The sequence below is a fragment of the Solanum pennellii genome, chromosome 4 (genome assembly GCF_001406875.1).
Source record: "Solanum pennellii chromosome 4, SPENNV200".
In the NCBI taxonomy this organism is placed as follows: Eukaryota; Viridiplantae; Streptophyta; class Magnoliopsida; order Solanales; family Solanaceae; genus Solanum; species Solanum pennellii.
In genome coordinates this window covers 4629988-4652867 of record NC_028640.1, presented here as the reverse complement: position 1 = coordinate 4652867, position 22880 = coordinate 4629988, and the positions used below count along the sequence as shown (strand labels likewise).

Genomic DNA, 22880 nt, shown 5'->3' with positions numbered 1-22880 from the left:
AAATAGCCATTATACATATTGATACATATATACATTTTATGAAAGATATTACTTTCTAAATTTTCTTTCTTTTAGTATATTAATTTTAGTAAGTTTTTTTATAACATTGTCAATATTTTAGAAATATTTTTGTAGTTCAATATTTCAAATTTTGGTATTAATGTTTTTATAACAAACTAGTAACAAATATAAATAAATGACTGCAAAAAGAATGATTGGTTTTTTTTTATTACTATCTTTATTAGTATATGAGATACAAAAGTATCACTATTAAATTGCTATTATCCATTTAACAACTATAATATTTTTGACAAGTGAAATATAAAGAGGAAAGAGTAGAAAAGCATCTTATTTTTGCTTCGAGGAATAAAGTAATTTTCGAATATACATAAAAACTTAGAGAGGTTGTTTGCGATAGATATCTCATATCTCGGCCTTTTTATTTTATAAAATAACCTGGACAGCAAATTAAAGATAAGGATATTTTTGTCTTTTCAGCAGAATATCTAAATTTCCTTCTCAATTTTCTCTTTATTTTGCGTTTAGATGAACTCCGGCAACACTCAACCCTTAATTTTTACTCTTTCTCCATCTTCGCCTCGCCGGAGCACCGACGAATTTTTCTGTTACTCCGATTGAAGCCTAAACTAATGGAAAGCAGCTAAAGACATCTCGAAAATCGTCGAAAGGAGGAAGAAAGAGTGTAAAAATGGGGAATAAGATCGCAAAAACGACACAAGCGTCGGCAATGGAGTATTACCTCCACGACTTGCCGTCTTCGTATAATCTGGTGCTGAAAGAAGTTGTAGGTAGAGGTCGCTTTTTGAAATCAATTCTCTGCAAACACGACGAAGGACTTGTGCTTGTAAAAGTCTATTTCAAAAGAGGGGATTTCATTGATTTACGCGAATATGAGCATCGTCTCTCCAAAATTCGTGACATATTCACCTCCCTTGATCATCCACATGTTTGGCCTTTCCAGGTCAAGTAAAATTGGCAGACTCTTCAATAACTTTTTACTGATTGACTTCGAATTAGATTTTGTTTTAGCAGGTGATCTTATATTTGTAACATATTACTCCCTCCGGATTACTTTTACTTGTCTACTTTGGACTTTGCAGGCCTCTTTAAGAAATAATGATTAATATGACAGGATACTTGATATATAGTTGGAAAAGATTTGGGAATAAGTAATTAATGTTGTGGGTAAAACATGAAGTTATGCTAAAAGTGAAGGTATTTTTAGTGAAGTGGATAAGTAAAAGCAAAGGGAGGGAGTAGTTCTATACAAATCTAAATATTGAGTCTTTGCTTGATGTGGAATGTTGCAGTTCTGGCTTGAAACAGATAAAGCTGCTTATTTGTTGAGGCAATACTTCTTTAACAATCTTCATGATCGTCTTAGTACCCGACCTTTCCTCTGTCTTATTGAGAAGAAATGGCTTGCTTTCCAGGTAATATTTCTTGTTCTGTTGTCCCCATTGCTCAAAAGGTCTATTGGAAATAGCCTTTCTACCTCCCTAGGTAGGGGTAAGGTCTGAGTTAGACCCCCCCCAAGATACCACTTGTGGGATTACACTAGATATGTCGTCGTCGTCTCCATTGCTATAATTCTGGTTTATCAAGTTGCAATAGGCATATCATGTACATCTACTTTTGCAGTTGCTTTATGCAGTGAAGCAAAGTCATGAGCATGGAGTGTGTCATGGTGAGAGGACTCATGATCTGAAATAACTGACTTGACATGGAAAATCTATGACTTGCTCAGGCCTTTAATTTTTCTCTTTTTAAAGACTGACATGAACTCGGTTGCAGGTGATATCAAGTGTGAGAATGTGCTAGTCACATCTTGGAACTGGCTTTATCTTGCAGACTTTGCGTCATTCAAACCCACTTATATTCCACATGATGATCCTTCTGATTTCTCCTTCTTCTTTGATACCGGTGGACGAAGACGATGCTATCTTGCACCCGAGGTTCGAATAAGTTCTTTCCCTTTGTTGTTTAACATAAGTAAAACACACTGATTTATTTTTTATAAATTATTTTGTTGGCTTAATACAAAAATGGAGTTTTATTTGAAAGTAGCCAGACATTTATTGACAGAAAATTGTAATTTCATGCAAACAAGTTTCACATCTAACCATGGTATTTCGAATTCTAAATATCTCTCCTATATTCATGATTTTTGTGAGTAGTGAACGCGCGAAACTCTATGACTCTCTCCTGTATTTTTGATTGTTGTGAAAAGTGAATGCTACACATATTGGATATCTTGTGCGTGTAATTGACTGGTGAGGTCAGATAGAGTTGATTTCACTTGCTCCACTGCCTAATTGCACCCCGAACACAGCCACCATCACTATTTCCCACTTTGAAGGGGAGGAGCTGTTCCTGTATGTCAAAGACTGAACTGTTTGTAATTCTAATATAGTCTTAACCTTTATATTCAATGGACGTCTGTAATGAGATTTGGAGAAATTGTTTTGTTAGTAAAAACTAAGTGCAAATTGTACAAGAAAAAGAGATTATTAGTTATGAGTGTGTTCAAGAGCTGTTCAGTGTAGGCATTAGAGTGAACTTTGGGAGAAACCAATAAGTTTGAATAATCAATAATATGCTTGAATTGCATGTATCTCAACAGAAAGGGAAGGACTGCACATTTCTCCCGGAGGCAATGACATCCTTGTCCCGCACCATCTCCCCTTTAATAGATAACATTATTTATATGCACCATGACGTCAAAGTAATTTTTGCATCAATGTCACTAATTTTCAGAGATTTTATGAGCATGGAGGTGAGATGCACGTTTCACAAGATGCTCCTTTGAAGCCATCTATGGACATCTTTGCTGTTGGGTGAGATTTTTCTTGAGTCATTATTTTGGAATGGCCTCTCAAAACTTTACTGTTTCTTTTTTCTTCTCCTTCTAAATTTACTATTAAGATACTTGAACTAAATTTCTTCTAGAATTTTTATCATAATGTTTATATATCAACTCTTTATGTGGTGATTTCCTTCCATCATTATTTGCTAAGTTGAGCGGACTCTTCACTTTTGATGCTGCATTTGTGTCAGATTCTCCAAAAATACTCTACTTTTGGAGAATCCGATCCGCACCCATTGACATTTTTGAAGAGTCCAAGCAACGTAGATTATTTGTGTTGTGGTTTTACCATGTTAGCACTGGTATCAGCATGATGGTCACTAAGAATCAGAGAAAGTTATTTGTTAATTCGACATTAGGTACAACAATCGGAAGATCTAGGAAAGTTTATGAATGGCTCAAGAATTTGCCTTTTATTTTTTATAATCATTTCACATCGAACAAAAAACCTATAAGATTTTTTAGTCATATTTAACTTTTAGAGATCAAAGTGTCATATACTTCTTCTAGCAACTTGTTTATATTTATTGCATACTATTAAAGCTAGATAGTTCTCCAGTTAATTGTCAGCTATTTTTTCAGCTCTCTCTGCAAGAAATCCTGCTTAAAGTAATTCACGACTATAAAATTATCGATGTTTCCTTTATCAACTAGAACAGTAATTTCTTTTGATTATACAATTAAATATTGATTGTTGCAGAGAAATCCTTTTTTCTTAAGACTTTTGAGTCATTCAAACGTTTAGGGACCTAATCTTCCTACTTATACTAGCAATTGCTATGTACACCTTACATGCTATTAGCAGCTTATCACTTGCTAGTCCTCCAGGTCTCAGCTATTTTCCTGTTGTCTCTTGCAAGACATCCTACTATAGTTCTGCTAAAAAACAAGGATGTTTTCTGTAAGAACAGTAATCAGTCATCCTTTCCTAAATAAACAGTCATCTTTAATTTAACGGGTGGCTCCTTTCAACAAAATTAGCTCATGCAATGTGGTTCATTTATTTATCTGGTTGATTTAGTGTGATGTAACGTTTTACTAAATCAAAATGCTGAACTCAGATATTACAATTTAAGTAGCTTTTTGCCATGGCTTGAATTATAATAACCTTCTTTTGTCTAGCTTAGCTATATTATTAATATCAATATTAATTTATAGTAAAAGCATCCCACTATCATTAGTACAATTATTTTTGTTCTTTTCATCAGTATTTAGATAAAATGTTAGCAGATTGAAACGTATCTTATATTAAAAGTGTTTTGGACTTCTTGCAAAATTATTAAGAGATATCCAAATTTTGTTATGATAGGATTTCTAAGTCCCTGACGAGAAGAAATAGGACTTACTGATGCAAAGCATCATGTTATATCCCTTAGCCGCTGCACTAAATTACTTGGGCCAGGATTTATGCCCGAAATTTGGTTTAGTTGCTTGAGTTATCATGAAAAGGGGGTTACTGAGCTTACATGGAAACAGAAAATAAATCTAAAAAAGAATTAGATGGAGGCACCCGTAGGTAAGATAATATGTGACATGGTTGTAGGTACAAACTGATTAAAATATGTAACAAGATTTGCAGAAGTAAGAAACACACGTGTCATTTTCATGTCGTGAGGATTTGAGTATTTTAACATCATGTACATCGCACCAGGTGTGTTATTGCTGAGCTTTTCCTCGAGGGCCAGCCATTATTTGAATTGTCTCAACTGCTTGCTTATCGCAGAGGACAACACGATCCCAGTCAACTTCTGGAGAAGGTATCTTTTTGTTTTTGTTTTTCTTTCTTAGTTTCTTAGCTTAGCATTTTTCATCTTAATACCTTTCTTATGGTAATGTAGCACCTTACTCTGTCAAATTCTGTTCTTCAATGCCTTGTTTTGGAATATGACTTTTAATTATTTAATTTAAGGTTGTGCATCAAAAATTTTCTTAAGAGTTACTTGTGTTCTATTCGTCAATTCTTGCAATTTTCTGATAAATGCTTATTTGTACATCTTCAATGCAGATTCCAGATTCAGGAATCCGGAAGATGATTCTTCATATGATTCAATTGAACCCAGAGTCACGATATTCAGCTGAAAGCTATCTGCAGAACTATGCAGGAGTTGTGTTCCCAAGCTACTTCTCACCATTCCTTCATAATTTCTATTCCTTGTTGAATCCCCTTAATTCCGATGCAAGGGTAGGATTATAAGTGTACATCTTTTGTTTCACTTGGTCACCCGCTTCAACATTTGTAATCAGTAGCCATATCTTTCTTGTAGGTTCTGATATGCCAGACCTCTTTTAATGAGATCCTTAAACAAATGATGAGTGATAAGCCTGGTGACAGGAACCCCCTTACTGTGAGTCCACATTCAGTTCCTGTCAGTCAAACACGGCAAGTGAGTGATATGAACGAAAATCTGAATTTAGTGAAGGACTCATCGAGCAACAGAGAAGAGATTGAGAAGGGCTCAGTTCATGATCGCTTTGATCTGCTTGGCAACGTGAACACTTTGCTCAGGGATGTGAAACAAAATAATCAGTGTCCTGTTGTGAAACCTGTGCTGCAGGATATAGCCAATACAGCATATTCTCAGAAGCAAAGACAATGTCACATCCAATCTCCAGGTGAACAAATCCCAGTGAGCTCCATTTCTTTCAAGAGAATTCACCATCCCTTTTTAAAAAAGATCACCATGGAAGATTTGACTGTGTTGATGTCCGACTATGATAATCAATCGGACACTTTTGGAATGCCTTTCTTACCACTTCCTGAAGAGGTAATGAGCTGTGAAGGAATGGTGCTGATAGCCTCATTGTTGTGTTCCTGCATACGTAATGTCAAATTGCCTTTTATGAGGAGAGGTGCTGTATTGCTGTTGAACTCTTGTTCCTTGTACATTGATGATGAAGATCGATTGCAGCGAGTACTTCCACATGTGATAGCAATGCTGTCGGATCCAGCTGCAATTGTTCGTTGTGCTGCCTTAGAGACTTTATGTGATATTCTTCCTTTGGTTAGAGATTTTCCTCCAAGTGATGCCAAAATTTTTCCAGAGTATATTCTCCCTATGCTTTCCATGCTTCCTGATGACCCAGAGGAGAGTGTTAGGATTTGTTATGCAAGCAATATATCGAAGCTTGCTCTAACAGCTTATGGTTTTCTGATTCACTCAATAAGCTTGAGTGAGGCAGGTGTTCTGAATGAAACAAATCCATCCCAGAATTCATCAATATCGACCTCAGGGGAACCAGTACGGCCACAGAGTCTAAACAGTGATACACAACTTGGTCAATTAAGGAAGTCAGTTGCTGAGGTTATTCAAGAACTCGTGATGGGCCCAAAGCAAACTCCAAACATCAGGAGAGCACTATTGCAAGACATTGGTAACCTTTGTTGGTTTTTTGGGCAGAGACAAAGTAATGATTTCCTGTTGCCCATTCTCCCCGCTTTTCTAAATGATAGAGATGAGCAGCTCAGGGCAGTATTTTATGGGCAAATCATATACGTTTGTTTTTTTGTTGGACAAAGAAGTGTTGAAGAATATCTTTTCCCATACATTGAGCAGGCACTGACTGATACAACTGAGGCTGTAATCGTCAATGCACTAGATTGCTTGGCCATTCTCTGCAAAAGTGGCTTTCTGCGCAAGCGGTTCCTACTTGAAATGATAGACCGTTCTTTCCACTTGTTGTGCTACCCTAGCCAATGGGTAAGGAGGTCATCTGTCACCTTTATTGCTGCCAGCAGTGAGAACTTAGGAGCAGTTGATTCTTATGTTTTTCTTGTCCCCGTAATAAGGCCCTTCCTTCGCAGGCAGCCAGCATCTCTAGCTTCAGAGAAAGCTCTTCTCTCATGTCTGAAGCCATCAATTTCAAAAGAAATGTACTATCAGCTTGTGGAGAATGCAAAGAGTTCAGATATGCTGGAGAGACAAAGAAAGATATGGTACAATTCAACACCTCAGTCAAAGCAATGGGAAACTGTAGATTTACTTGAGAGAAGTAGCAGTGAGTTGGATCGAATGAAATACTGGCCTGGGAGAAAACGTGATTTTCCGGGTTATAAATCTGCTAGTGATTTAACTAAACCAATTGATTTTACTGACTGTGATGATAATCCGACCAAGGTGAAATCAGTGGGAACCTTAATACAAGATCCTTCAAGCATAATGGAGAGCGGTGATCGCCTCCCCTCAGAAAAATTGCAGCTATCTGGCTTTGTGTCTCCGCAAGTCAGTGGTATGAGCAGCTTTATTGATAAATCTGCTGATGGCATTCCTTTGTACTATTTTAAGGAGGATAACAAGAGACCAGCTGGCACTGGTGTAGCAGCCTCTGATTCCTCATTTCCATATACATCATTTGGATTTGGTTCTTCATCCTTGCCTTGGATTGATCCTGTGAACAAATCATTTAACTTGGCTAATTCAGTTCCAGCACCTAAGCTTGTGTCAGGTTCAATAAGCATTGGCAATAGCTCCACACTGTTGCGTAGAGTTGTACATGAAGTGGAAGACAGGGAAGCTGATCAAACAGCATATGTGAGTAACAAGTTTCAGGACATTGGGTCTGGTACATCTAAAATGGGTTCCCTAACAATGGAAGACAACACAGCCGCAACAGATAGAACTGATTTGTCATCTTTTGCCAGAACATCCATGATTACAGATTCAGGATGGAGGCCTCGTGGGGTTTTGGTTGCTCATCTCCAAGAGCACCGTTCTGCTGTTAATGATATATCCATTTCAGCAGACCACAGCTTTTTTGTTAGTGCATCTGACGATTCTACTGTTAAGGTTTGGGATTCGAAAAAGCTAGAGAAGGATATCTCATTCAGGTCAAGGTTAACTTATTCTTTAGAAGGAAGCCGAGCTTTATGTGTTACAGTGCTTCAAGGTTCTGCTCAAGTTGTTGTTGGAGCATGTGATGGAACAATACATATGTTCTCGGTTGATTATATCTCCCGAGGACTCGGTAATGTTGTCGAGAAGTACTCTGGTATTGCTGATGTGAAAAAGAATGAAGTGGGAGAGGGTGCTGTTGCAAGCCTTTTGAACTACTGTTCAGATGTTGGTGCCTCAAAAATGATTTTGTACAGCACTCAGAATTGTGGGCTCCATCTGTTGGACACAAGAACAAATTCACATGCCTGGAACACCAAAGTTTATCCCAAAGAGGGCTATATATCATCTCTAGTTGCAGGGCCTTGTGGAAATTGGTTTGTATCAGGTTCCTCAAGAGGTGTACTTACACTTTGGGATTTGAGGTTTTGCATACCGGTGAACACATGGCAATATTCTCTTGCCTGCCCAATTGAGAGAATGTCTCTTTTTCTTCCTCCTCCTAGTACATCATTGTCTGTAGCAGCAAGGCCCCTTGTTTATGTTGCCGCAGGTTGTAATGAAGTTTCTCTCTGGAATGCAGAGAACGGGAGCTGCCACCAGGTAATGTGTAATTTTTCATAAGAAAAGAAGCCCTGAATTATGTGCTTTTTGTTCCAAATACTGGTGGGTAACTTCGTTTTTATGTGGTCTGTCCTTCGGTCATATTTTCCTTTATTTGGTTTATGTGATGTATCCAGTATAGATATACTTGAAGTATCTACCATGTCTGGGGATTTGAGATCCTTATTAGGGAAGAATGTAGTGTCTGAATATTTGTCTAACTCTCTCTCTCTCTCTGTGTTCCAGCTTTCTTTCCTTCTATACTGAAAGTGTTTGGATGATAAAATCCTTCGTCAGCACGTTGTAATTTCTTGGTGGTATGTAATAGATGCTTAATAAATTGGAAACTTCATGCTAGAATTGTTTGTCTTGGATGTAACTATTGAATTTAAGATTCATTTACGGTTGTGATGGTCTTGTATAAAATATGGATGCTCGACTTGTGTAATCTATCATTTAAGATGGACTACTGTTCTTGGGATATGCTATGAGTTGGTACAAAGTATGTTTTCTACTCTAGTGACTTTTTCCAACTTTGCAATTTTGTATTTTTTTGCTGCAGGTTTTGAGGGTAGCAAACAATGAGAATGAGGCTGAGAACTCCGACTTACCTTGGGCTTTAGCGAAGCCATCAAATAAGGCTAATCCTAAACAAGATCTAAGAAGAAATAATGGTTCGAAGTACCGAGTTGATGAATTGAGTGATCCGCCTCCTCGCCTTTCTGGAATTCGTGCGTTGCTTCCATTACCTGGTGGTGATTTGTTAACAGGGGGTACTGACTTAAAAATACGTCGCTGGGACCATTGCAGGTTCTAGACTGTTTCTCTAGCTTTCTGTTAAATTCACCTAAATTTTTCATGTATAACTCAACTAGTCTTTGCCTATTTCAGCCCGGAACGAAGTTATTGCGTTTGCGGACCATCTATAAAGGGGGTTGTTAATGATGACTTTTATGAGACAAAATCCAGCTTTGGCGTACAAATAGTGCAGGTATGTGGATTATCAAGCAGGATCCAATTCTTCCTTTTACAGTTGTAACGTATAATTTCTGTCTTATGATTGTTGGACTACTAATATATTGCGTTTACTCGTCATAAAAGGAGGCGAAGAGGCGACCTTTGGCCACCAGACAGACAGCAAAGGCAATCCTCGGAGCTGCTGCCGTTGATGCAGCTGGGTGTCACCGTGATTGTATTCTCTCTTTGGCTTCTGTCAAATTGAACCAGAGACTTCTGCTATCAGGTAGCAGAGATGGAGCTGTTAAGGTTTGGAAGTAAAGTAACCTTGAGATACTTGTATATATATTATTGTGTACATATTCAGAGTATATGTAGCCTCTTTACTATTTAAAAAAATTAATTGAAATGTACAGAACATGGCTTCTTTTCTGTTTTTTTTTTATAGATATATGATCAATAGATTTCTCAGTCATTACCACAAATGTATTAATTTCTTGTTCGCCTGAAAATTATACGATGAAGTACTTTTTTTTATGTATATTGAATTCCCTTATCTTCCAGATGTATTTTTTTTATATTTTGGATCTCCTTATCGAAGGTAACTCCATTTTTTTAAATAAACTAGAATCAATAGTAGATGTTGGTATACTTATAGTAAAGGATTAGTAGTATAATTGAATTCTCTTGTATTTCTGGTGTATTTATTTTCTTATTTTGAATTTCCTTATTAATTTTTTTTGAATTTTGCAAAAACTAGATCAATATTTAGTATATGTTGATCTATGTATATTAGGGGACACACGGGGGCTCATTTGGGTCCCTTTTGGCGTAAAAGCATATAGTGTATATAAAATTAAAGTTATTTTTTATTTGTGTATCGTAGATATTAAATTTTCTTTATCTTTTTAGTATATTTAATTTTTTTATATTTTAAATATCTTTATCAAAGACGACTCAATTCTTTTTAAATCTTTAAGATCAATGATCAATGGCGTGCATACAAATTATTCTATACTTAATAAAATTGTGTTAACCTGACATAAAATAATGATTTTTTTTTCAAAATTAATAAATAATACCATTCTGTTTATCAACTTTCATTATATTAATCATTTAAAACCACATCGTGAAGTGGGTAAAGGTCAACGAAACAATCATAATTTTATTTATTTTCTCCATCATTTATTTCCTTATCAATCTCAATTCATTATCCTGAGGAGGAATAGAGAATTAATAGTGTAAAACAATTATTAACATAGAATTATAAACTTTTAGGTACAAAAAGACATCAATATATAGTGGCTATTAATTATTGAGGCCCCACCAAAATTAAACAAACCTAATTATTTAATTGGCATATTATTATCATATGGCTCTTATCTAAACTAAATAAGATATGATATTGTGGGTATTTTCAAAGATTTACTTCTTGTTCCATATAAATATTTACTTTATATTATTTTCAAAGAAAGTCAGCATACTCTATGTGCATATTAAATTTTTAGACAGCATTATTTACAAATATAGACAGCAAATGTTTTAATTCAAATGATAATACTCCTGCGTCACAATTGATGTGTGATGCACTTTGATCGAGGTTTAAAAAGATATACTCTCTTCATTTTAAAAAAAATGACTTTTTTTTTTAATTTATTTTAAAAAAGAATGATTTCTTTTTTATAACAACTATCCATGTGGCATTGTTAGACCACAAAATTAAAGGGCAAATTTTTACATCTAATATAACTTTAATTTAGGACCAGATGATCAAAAATTTTATTTATTTTTTTAAACTCCGTGTCAAGTCAAACTAGATTATTCTTTATAAAATTGAGGGAGTTGATGTTTTTATCTAGTTACAACTTATTTATGACGTCATTCACCTAAATTGAGTAAAGATAATTTAAAGTTCAATTGTTTTTATATACAAAAACATATCAATTCTTCTAAAAAGATATAAAAGAAATATATCATATAACTTTGGAGCAGAAGAAATAATTATTATCTTTGAATGAGAAGACATTAGACAGAAAATAGCTAAAAAGTCCATGTCTCACCAGCTTGCAAAATCCTTCCATAGAAAGTGATAATGACTTCTACAAATTTAATAATATCAACATTGAAGGAAAAAAAAAAAACTCAATAAAATCAAAGGTCAATGACCAATGGTTAGCAATTAATCTATACTTATTATATGTTCCTTGTACTAATAAAGGTCCAATATTAGGACTTCTTTATGGATTAATTAATCTAAGTATTTAGTAATATCATCAACTTGACAAAGATCTTATATTTAATTTACACTCAAAGCTAGTTGCACAATTTTTATTTACAATTGCAAACAATACAAACAAAACTATATGGAGTCCTTAGTGTCATACATGTTATACTATATTTGAATATACTATCATTAAAAAGGACCTTACTTCCTATCAAATTGAAGATTTATGAGACTAAAACACAAAAAAAAAGGTACAAACACTAAAGGCCCAAGTAAAGACAAATAGAAATTACTTTTTTCATTTTGTCCAAGAAAAGTATCACTCATAAATAGCGGGCAGTCTGGTGCACAAAACATCCTACGTTAGTAAGGGAATGTGATGCAGACAGTCTATCATAATGCAAGCATTACTGACTATTTTCACGGCTTGAACGAACGTGTGTGAAAACTTTACCGTTGCTCCGAGTGTCATGGTCCAAAAAGTAGCACTCATAATGCACATACAAAATCACCACTTGTGTCAATTTCATCATCTAAATCAGCATCAGTATCAAAATCATCAAGATCCATACTAATGCTGCTGTTAACAAAATAATCACTTGCTTTAGACCCCTCTCCTGGTTTTCTTGCTTCTTGAATTATAGCCAATGCTTCTTCAATACTTTGTAATGGTTTTTCTTCACTATTCATTTGTACTAAACTAGCTTCCTCTCCTTTTTTCATAAATTCTTTAGGCAAGTTCTTTAAGAACCATGGATGCTTCTTTATTTCTTCGATCGTTATCCTCTACAAGCATAATATTCAACAATTAGCTCATTTTCACAAGATAAAGCATCGACATGCAAAATTGAAACGATTTAGAACTATATAGTCAAACCTTCTCTGGATCAGCTACGAATATCCTAGATAAGAGGTGATTACATTCCTTGGAGACTCGGACATAGTAAGGGATCGAATACTGTACGCTTAATATCCTCTGTCACACAAAAGAAGAATTAGACTAAATAGTTGTTCGTTCAACTACTTAAACTAAAAACAGCCAACAGATGTATAATATATATGTATAATATGTTTATAACTGTGTATAATCTATATTAAGGAAAAATAACAAATGATCAGGCTGGCTATTTGTGTAGAGATCTAGTCACAGAATGCATATCTTTGAGACAAATTAACAAGCAAATCAAGAAGTCAACTATGGCTTTTAAAGAAATGAAGCAGAAGTTTACAGTTATTGTCTTCTTGAAGTTTCTTGGATCATCAGGATCTTCAAACGGATACGCGCCGACCAGCATCACATATAATGTGACCCCACAAGACCAAACATCTGCTATCTTCACATCAAAATAATAACATAAGAATCTTGAAGATTAGGTCAACAAATCATTTTATGAATTGAAGTTGTATGTCAAAGGTCAATTGCCATACCTTTCCATCGTATTCTTTTCTTGATAATACTTCTGGTGCGATATAGGCCGGAGTTCCAACTGTAGATTTTGGTTGTGAATGCAATGCTGCTGACTAAAACAATGACATAACACAAGTCAGAAACTGAATCAAGAAAGAAACCTAATCAAAAGATTGAACATATAGGTCTGTTTCATTGCCTTAGAATAGCCAAAATCGCATATTTTTAGACATTGTGTAGAGCTCCCGTCTAACAATGTGTTTTCAAGCTTAAGATCTCTGTGGCAAATTTGCTGCAATTCAAGAAAAATGATCACATCACAGGCTAATAATCCAAGACTAAATTAATGTACTCGAAAAAAAAAACAATTTGAAACGAACTAACATAGGCCTAATTCATACCATTGAATGACAATAACTCACTCCTGATATAAGTTGTTGAAAGAAAAACCTTGCCTGACGAAAAATAACAACAATTTGGACAGATTAGCTTAACAAATCTGATGAAGTTTCGAGATAATAACTGCTACGCTTTGGAATTAGATTGAAAGCAGCCACTTAACCTTGATTTTCATCGCTATGAAGTAGTACTAATTTAGTGGCTTACAACACAGGGCAATGACAATTACAAAGATCAAATGAAAATTCTGAAATCTTGATTCTTGTGTTACCTCATCTTCACTGAATCTTCCAGCATTGCATATTCGTTCAAAAAGCTCTCCTCCGGAAGCATATTCCATCACTATAGCTAGATGAGCTGGTGTGAGAAATACCTGCACAATCACGAAAACCTGCATAAGCATTCCGGTCTATACATCTCGATCAAATTAGCCAGAGTCTTAAGCCCTCTTAGTAACAGAGAATTACAAAATGAATCATGTACAAAGTCAAGAACCGGGATTTTGACCAATCGACAGGTAACATTAACCAACTCGCGAATCAAAACATAATCCGATAAAGCATCTTAGTCTTCTTTAAAAAGTTGGTACCAAGGAGACTATAAGATCAACGATAATATTAAATATTAAAACAATTTTTGTTAGAAATATGTTTTTCATTACATGATTCCAAATTCCCTCTTAGTGGAAAAATAAAGATAATGAAAAAACATTCAATACCAACTTTCACTTTGTGTGGAAGAAACAGTTGACAGAAACACTTAGGGAATCTGATTCAAAGTGGCCATTTTTTGAGAAATCTCCAACTTTAACTTTCAGATGAGCACAATTTTTTTAGCAATCTCGAACATACTACTAATCGATTATTTAGCCTATAACCAGAAGTATGGCGGCGGTTGGTTGATTGTGATGTTACATGACGTTCATAACCAGTCTTGAAGCGAACAAACAAGAAAGAAGTTATTAAGGAAATGAGACGACTCTTTCTTGAACTATATCATTAAACAAATCATCCCCTCCACATCAATCACGAGTTTTTCTCTATTTCATTATCAATTCAATATCGAATAATTACCTCCTTAAATCTAATGATATTCGGATGCCTCAAAGATCTGTGATTCATTATCTCCCTTTGAACATGCTCATCAATCTGCAGAGAAAAAATCCAAATGAATTAAAAGAGTAACAAAAAAGAATCTTTTCAATGAAAAAAACAGAACTCTGTAACAACCTAATATAAATAATTTGATAAATCCAACATGTACTTATTCAGGGGCGCGGAGTTACAGTTTTGCCTAAAAGTTCAGTGGAACTCAATAGCTGGGGTCAAACACCATATTTATGATTAAAAATTCACTTACGGTAACTGATTAAGAATCCAAAAGTTACATTTTTTATGATCCAAAACTCATAAACTCGAAATTCTAACTCCGCCTTCAGAAGAATCGGATGAAAGAGATATAAAAGATCAAACCTTTTTGCCTATTGGTTCGACAAAACCCAATAGCTTAGTTATCAAAAATTCAATAAGTTACATGTTTCTACGATTCAAAACTCATAAACTTGAAATCCTAACTCCGCCTTCAGAAGAATCGGATGAAAGAGAGATAAAGATCAAACCTTTTTGCCTATTGGTTCGACAAAACCCAATAGCTTAGTTATCAAAAATTCAATAAGTTTCATGTTTCTACAATTCAAAACTCATAAACTTGAAATCCTGACTCCTCCAAAAATCGAATGAAAGCTCTATTAAGATCAAGCCTTTCTGCCTATAGGTTCGATAGAACTTAATAGCTTGATTTAAAATCCCACTTAACATGTATAAATAACTTATCAAGAATCCAATAAATTACGTTTATAAGATTCAGAACTCATAAACTTAAAATTCTAATTTTGTTTTCCAAAGAATTGGACGAAAAAGAGAGATAAAAATCAAACCTTTTTGCCTCTTTCAATATATTTGACAGCAAAAAGTTCACCACTCCATTTATCTTTCACAAGCTTAGCAACACCAAAATTCCCAGAACCAATGTCTTTCTGAATTTCATATCTTTCCATTTTCTATAAATATTTCACCTTCAATTAATACCTCAAATAATAATCAAACATAAAAATATTTTATTTTTTTTACAAATAAATTTTGAAGAAGCTGTCTAAATCTTGCTAACTGGAAAGAAAGAAACTTTTTTTCTTTGTGATTTTTTGTTTTTTCCATTGACAAGCTCCTTATATTTGTAAGGGCCATAGAATAGTAGGACCAGCGACGGAATCAAAAATTTTATTTAATTTTTTTAAAAAAAGAGTACTAGAATGTCATATTTGAAATTTTATAAGAAAACAATTTTGAACATTTTTTGTCATCAATGGACTTTAGTCGGACGATATTTGATTGAACATAAAGTTAAAAAAAAATTAATATAATTTTGTAATTGTGGCTATAAAATCATGTTATTAAAGATAAAATTAAAAAAATTGAAATTAAATTAGTTTTAACGTATAAATATTTGTTCTACCTAATATACAATAAATATTATAATTTTTTAACGAAGAAAATTCAATTAAATCCTTGACATGTAATTGAGACTGGCCTAGTAGGATAGCACCAATCAAATGGCTTGAAATTAAAAGGATGGCAAAAACAAGTTGCACAACTCAAACGTGGTGGTATAATATAGTTGTCAAATACGAGAATGATAGTCTATAACTTTTTGTCAAGAGGTTCTTCGTTTGATAATTGATATTTATATTAAAAATCGATTGATTTATTATATTAAGGAAAAATATTTAATGATATGATTTCTTTTTTAATTTCGAACTTGTATTTGAATTTGAGATATTAATTAAGTCAGATAAATTTTATTTATTTCACTACAATGTTCGTGGGTAATAAAAAACTATAACCTGGTAAATAAATAGGCTCATCGTGTTTCAAGTGTGATCTACTCATTTGTCCTTACTGAAAGCTAATGAACAGAAAAGAGCTATTAAAAATATACAATTAATTTTGCATATTTTTGTTACAAAATTTCAAATTTGGACTGAAAATCTCAATTTTGTGGTATGGTTCGATCTTTGAAAGTCAAATTTGTCTAGTTTAATGATAAATTTGGACATGAAGTCTTTATAAATTTAGAAATAAAATTTACATATTTAAAAATTACGTATACGCATTATAAGTCATAATAATATATAATTTAAAATATTTAAATATTATATAAAAAATTTATTATTAAAAAATTATTTTGATCTAAAAATCTGAAAAGTATTACATAAATAAAGATATAGGAGTTAGCTCCATTCCAAAGGAACAAAAAGATTATTTTTTTAGGAAAATTCTGCTTTTATTTACAAAAGAAATTTGAGAGGACCACTGAACTTTTGACAATAATATATCATTGGATTTAGAATTTCAAAAAGATAAATATATATATATTACTATGAAGAATTCTAATAATTATATTTAACATGTTCAATTTTTAAGGTCTTATATTATCATGAATTCATTATGCTTTTTGAATTTTAATGTATAATTTTTTTAATCTAAAATTTAATAATCTTTTTAGGTATATATGTATTTATACTTGCTTTATAAAATGTTGGAATATATAAAGACACTAGTTTTAACTTTAATATAGAGATTTATTCGTAACTATATAAAACTTTACAATATTTTAACCACTTGAGCTCTCTCAAATAGTTTGAGTTTTTCTTTAAGGCGATAAGAAGTCTATTATTATAATTATTTAAAAAATAGATTATTTTTTATTTAATCATATAAAGGCCGATATAGATGTACGATGTGGCGGAGGGAATGCTTGCCACCTAAAGATACACGATAGGTGGAAATTTTAGCATACTCAAGTTTTACAATAGTATTAATTTATAATAGTTCAATAATAAATTGATATATGATTAGGTATATTCAATAACTGCCTTTGACTTGATGAAAAGTTGAATAAAAGTTTGTTGATTTAGTCTACACCTTGTGTATCAATTGATTATTTTTTATTAAAAAAATAGAATTTCAATGTTCATTCAATTAAAGAAAACGTATATTGAGCGATTATAAATGAAACAAGTTATATAGACTTTATGTGTACGCAAACTTATCTAATTTTATATCAAATCAAAATATTAAATTAATCTTAAATAACAAGCTATTTTGAAATTAGATTTTTTTTAGTTCAATATTCTTCTAGATTACTTACATATAGTTCTCTTTACTCATTTTTATGAGTTAACTCTATAAAAAGTATCTTTTTTTAAAAAAATTCCTATCCACTTTAGTATATCAAAAGAGAAATTAAAAAGAAATTACTTTCAACGTAAATAATTCATCCTTCAAGTTATCGAAATAATCTATTTCAATTCAACTTCAAAAATAAGTCAAGTTAATTTTATTTTTTTAAAAAAACCTATTACCACTAATTTGTGACGATCAATATTTTTATGTTCTATTGATTAATATTTTAAATTTTTTAAAAAATATAAATATATCCCACACAAACGAATGAAATGTTTTTTCTAGTAAAAGTAGAAAAAATAAGTTATATTAATAACATTCCACATTAATTATATCATCTCCACCTTCCAATATACGAGATGTATATCCATGCATGGAGCCACCTTACGCGAAGGGTGGTTCAGTACATATTCATCGTTCAAAGATTATATGACGTAGGAAGGTTAAATATTAATTATTATGATTATATATTTAATTTCGTACATTCCTTTCTAAATTTCTGTCTACTATTTCCTACCCACCCCTAACCCTCATTCCCATTACCTACGCCCTTACTTTCACATTCCTACTTCTTATAATATTTATCTAAATTATATATAAATATTTTTTTAATACAGTTAATTACTTTGAATATCAAATACAAGAAAATAGCTAAGGAATCTATTTTTTTTGTATGACCGTGATGTCTGTCCAAATCAATTTTCGTGTTCATCGACTAATTTCATGAGATATTTATCTAAAATTCGAATATGAGACATCATAATTCTCAATCAATTTACTGACCACTAGACCATAGGTATTTTTCGAAAAATATTTCCTTTTTTTTTTTTTGTTTCTCATATGAAAATTTGCAAACAATTGGACCATCACATTGAAACGACAAGGCCATCAAGTTGAAAACGACGTTGCCGTCACGTAAATTAACCTCGAAATTCTCAATTTGTTTTGCGAATGTGAAGTTAACGATTGGAGAGACAACAGCAAACAAGGGGAAAAGGAAAATCACAGGAAAATGCAACCTTTGTCCTTTTGTTCCTCTTCTATAACTTTGAACAAATCATTATCTTCTTCCCATCTTATAATAGTAGCTAAGAGGAGTGGATTATTCGTCCATATTAATAGTCGTAATATCACTTTTATAGTTTGTTATTATTTTATTTCTTTTATTGTAATGTTCTTTTATAATTCGCTATTTTTACTCGGTCAGTTTAAATTATGTTCTTGAGTGATTTTTATAATATTGTGTGTTGTGTACATTGTCTCACAGGTTCAGTTAATATTCATTGTGTTCCTATTCATATATCGTTCTTGCTACTTAATATTTGTCATTTCACAAAATCAATGCATAAATGACACTATTCTTTCTATTTTACTCTTATGAGTTATTAGGTTTGAAAATTAATATACATTTGCCTAACATAAAAAAACTAAGTAAATAATTCGTGTTCATTGGTCAAATATTAATCAAATTAAATTAATTCATGCTCATTGATTAAGAACTTGACTTCAAAAAAAAAAACGTAAGTGTAGAATACTAAATTTACTTAGTTTCTTAAATTTTTAATGCATATGAAATCTAAAATGGTGACATATAAATAGGGACTGAGGGAGCATGGAGTAGTGTAGTTTGATTTGAAATGGAATTTAAGAAAAAAATTTATAAAAATTTAGTCTAAAATAAGTGATAGATGTTTATGTAACTCTAAATCATTTTATTAATGGTAAAACAATTATTTTAAAGTTGAATATTTAGGAAAACTACATGAGTAGACATACTTCGCAATCATATGTACTATTATTACCTATATTTTCAAAATATTATGAATTTCACCATATATTGAAGAAAATACACTATTTTTGCAATCATATACATAAAATATAGGGGAAAGGCAGCAAAATTGGGGAGGGAGGCGAGCTTTTCACATGAATCAAATACATGCTAATGATACTCAATACACACTAGATACATGTATATTTATGTATCTGTAGTGATCCACATGTATTTAAATTACCAGATAAATAGATACATGAAAGAGTGGCGAGTGATGCAAGCGAAATTTATTGTGTATCTCAAATACATGTAAATTTATGTGAATACAACGTTGATCACATGTGTCTAACATACACGTAACTACAATATATGGAGGCATCAAAATCTAATTAGATACGTAAGATTACAAACTAGATTGTATCTAAGTAATTAACTCCTAAACTAGTGAGATTTATATAAGTTCCCCAAGTTATTACCCTTCTTTCTTCTGTATTAAGTAAATTTGTAAGACAATGCATACCTATTAAGAAAAAAGTATTCAAGGACATAACTTAAATCACTTTTTTTCTTTTGTTTAAGTTATTCTTAAAAATACTACAATTTATCTTCAAAAAATGTACAACTTCATTAAAGAAAAGGGAAGGGCAAATATGGGGAAAAATTCATAACATTTATCTTGAACTTTAAACGATAAAAAAAAGGCTCAGAAATTCATTTAATATAAAAAAGAGATGGTATTAAATATAAAAATGTGTCATTTTTATAGAGTTGACTAAGAAAAATGTAAATCATATAAATTAAAATAGAGAGTGTTATATTATTTGATGATGCGAACACAAAGTAAACATACAAGTATTAATAACATATGATTATAGACAAACAATTTAATGACACTAATTATTGTTGTTGCTGGTTCAGAGAGGAAAAAAAGATGACACAATCAATCAAACAAATATAAGCAAGAGATCACAAAACCAATCAAACAAAAGTCATACTGCATGATTGTTTTATGTGTGTTGGCAGTTCGAATTCAAAATGAAGAAGAAACAAATTAATTAGTTGCTACAACAACTAAAATTTGGTTCTTTTGTCCATCTTCAATATCGTCCATCTGTCGACTTTTAGCCTTTGTATACATGACTCACTTTTCTTGTTGTGGACATAACATTAAATGAGTGAACAAAGTCTAACATAAGGTTTATATGAATATTCTAATGATGATTTTTTTTTTAGAAAAATCATATGATAGATTAGCTATGTATTTTGGATTTGTTTAGCCCATCAATTGGTATTAATAATTTGGGGGATAGATAAAAAGATGACAAAGTGATGATATGGAGCTTGATTTATTATCTTTAGTTTTTTATACATGTCAAAAGGTACTTAGAGACTCATGCTCATAAGTAGTTAGACTCTGGGTTTTAGTGACCATAAATATTCGATCATATGGATAACATAACATATAGTGAATCTCAAAAAAATTGACATGTGAATCGTGTTGATGAGTCATAAACTACTTTGGGTTTTAGTGACCATAATATTCAATCATATGAATAACGTAACACATAGTAAATCTTAAAAAAAAAAAAAATTAACGTGTGAATCGTGTTGATGAGTCATGTGGAACTTAGTTGGAGGAGCTTGTTGATGGGCTAATTGTTGTGGGGGAATGTTGATATAGGTCATGCATAATTTAGTTTTAGGGAAAGATGGTTAAAATATGCTAACAAAATTCCATATTGATAACTGGAAAAAAAATGAAGCTACATATAAGATGTATGAATATTTTAAATGGCATAAGACGTGTCATTTAACTTAATCTTATTTCATATTTATATACTCTTAACTTTGGATATATACAAATAGACATTTTAACTTGTATAAAGTTAAATAAGTAGACACGTGACATAATACACGTAAGAGACCACGTAGGATGAAAATTTCCATGTAAGATGTCACATACTACCCGTGTGTCTATTTGCTAAACTTTATATAAGCTTAATTGTATACTTGTGTACAACCAAAATAAGAGGGCATAAATGTAAGCAAAAGCCAAATTATGACATTTTTAATAGTGTAATGCCTTGTAAGAAAATCATAAAAAATGAAGCTACACATAAGATGTATGAATATTTTTAATAGTGTAATGCCTTCTCAAGAAAATAATACTGACTTTAAGTTCGAAATAAATAATATCACACTATATTTTATTAAAAATATGCTTGAGCTGATTTAATCCAACAGGTAGACATTTGTCACTCTCCTGATATGTTAATGAAAACCATCACTATCCAATGTCTTTCAAAGAAATTGGATTTCATCATTATTAAATGAAATTGTGGAGGATATATGGTGAACACATGTCATCCATTCCAATGCTTTATATTTTGGCATAGCCTAAAACAAGCTGCACTTTCCAGTGCATCCCCCAAAACAAGAGGAAAAAATGAAGACTACTAGTTCGTAATACATTGTATTTGGCTGTATATGCATTTACTCTGTTATGTGTTTGTCATGGACCATAACTTATGGAAGAGTTTCTCATTGTTCAAGTTGTTCAATAACATAATGCATAAACAAACAATCAAACTAAATCACAGCTAGCAAATAAGTACCTTAACCTAATCTCTACTAGCACCTAAGCATTCTACTCCTCCTCACTGTGTCTCGTGGACACATAAATTTTGAAGGTACCTAGATATTTATTTTAGAAGTTGAAGTGTTCAACTAACACAATAGAAACGAGTTAAAGTATCTAAATGTGCATACTCAAAATTAGAGAGTTTACTACAAGTTTGAGTGTTTGCTTGTGTATTATTCCTTATTTAATCATGACTTGATACAATTTTTTTAATAATAATCTAGATTCTTTGAACTTGACAACATCAAAAAGATGAATAATGATACATTAAGATAAATGTAGCAGACAAATCAAGATTTCATGTCTAGATATTCTAAGCTTAAAATTAGGTGCTTGAAGTGATCAGTATAGAAAGCAGCTTCCACTCATTGAAAATGTTTGGCATAAAGTTCAATGGGCCATTTCTCCTTATCCTGAGCCAGGAAGGCGAACATTCTAAGACGGATCTGGCATTTTGAATTTACAACGAGTTTTCTTATCCCGGTAAAATAAAAAACTCGTTAAAAGGCTTACTTGAAGTGGACCACTCAATAAGCTGAGAGCTGACATTATGCCTTGCAACATCACTCGACAGTAGGTGTACACTTTAGGTGCATTTGCTTTAGCTCGATTGAGTGCTTTCCATACACTGTAGAAAACAACAACTACGACAAAAGAAATGCTCAATGCCAAACAAGTTAGTAAAGTTGATGAATACTTGGAAGCCATTATATAACCAACCAAATCCCATTACCAAGAACTCCATAATCATCTTCTTACAATTGAGTATTCACATTCACTTAGAAGCTTCAAAAGAAGATATAAAGGTTCAATATCATTCACATATGCTCGAATAGTAACAAATAAGAAACTAGAAAATACAAACTTGCATATATATATATATATATATATATATATATATATATATATATATATAAATA

The 22880-nt window shown here is 32.2% G+C and overlaps 2 protein-coding genes and 1 pseudogene across 4 annotated transcripts; 1 reads left to right on the top strand and 2 right to left on the bottom strand.

The window, feature by feature from the left end:
• Positions 1-530: 530 nt before the first annotated feature.
• Positions 531-9817, top strand: LOC107017746 (serine/threonine-protein kinase VPS15). 3 transcript variants are annotated; one of them, XM_015217993.2, is made up of 11 exons: positions 531-982; positions 1332-1454; positions 1663-1708; positions 1816-1976; positions 2779-2858; positions 4539-4644; positions 4893-5069; positions 5152-8319; positions 8882-9129; positions 9211-9310; positions 9421-9817. In XM_015217993.2, the coding sequence occupies exons 1-11, from the start codon at positions 710-712 to the stop codon at positions 9595-9597; spliced, it is 4659 nt and encodes a 1552-aa protein (XP_015073479.1). In that variant the 5' UTR covers positions 531-709; the 3' UTR covers positions 9598-9817. The 3 variants fall into 3 exon arrangements, with proteins under 3 accessions (XP_015073479.1, XP_027771848.1, XP_027771849.1); XM_027916047.1 differs by lacking the exon at positions 1663-1708 and having other exon boundaries at positions 843-982; XM_027916048.1 differs by lacking the exons at positions 531-982; positions 1663-1708 and adding an exon at positions 989-1236.
• Positions 9818-11554: 1737 nt separating this feature from the next.
• Positions 11555-15509, bottom strand: LOC107015802 (serine/threonine-protein kinase SAPK2-like). The gene is made up of 9 exons (XM_015216216.2): positions 15244-15509; positions 14381-14455; positions 13579-13680; positions 13310-13363; positions 13108-13200; positions 12929-13021; positions 12730-12834; positions 12378-12476; positions 11555-12286 (listed from the first exon to the last, which is right to left on the bottom strand). The coding sequence occupies exons 1-9, from the start codon at positions 15361-15363 to the stop codon at positions 11990-11992; spliced, it is 1038 nt and encodes a 345-aa protein (XP_015071702.1). The 5' UTR covers positions 15364-15509; the 3' UTR covers positions 11555-11989.
• A 6593-nt stretch (positions 15510-22102) lies between these two features.
• Positions 22103-22880, bottom strand: part of LOC107016178 — a 1809-nt pseudogene continuing 1031 nt past the window's right edge.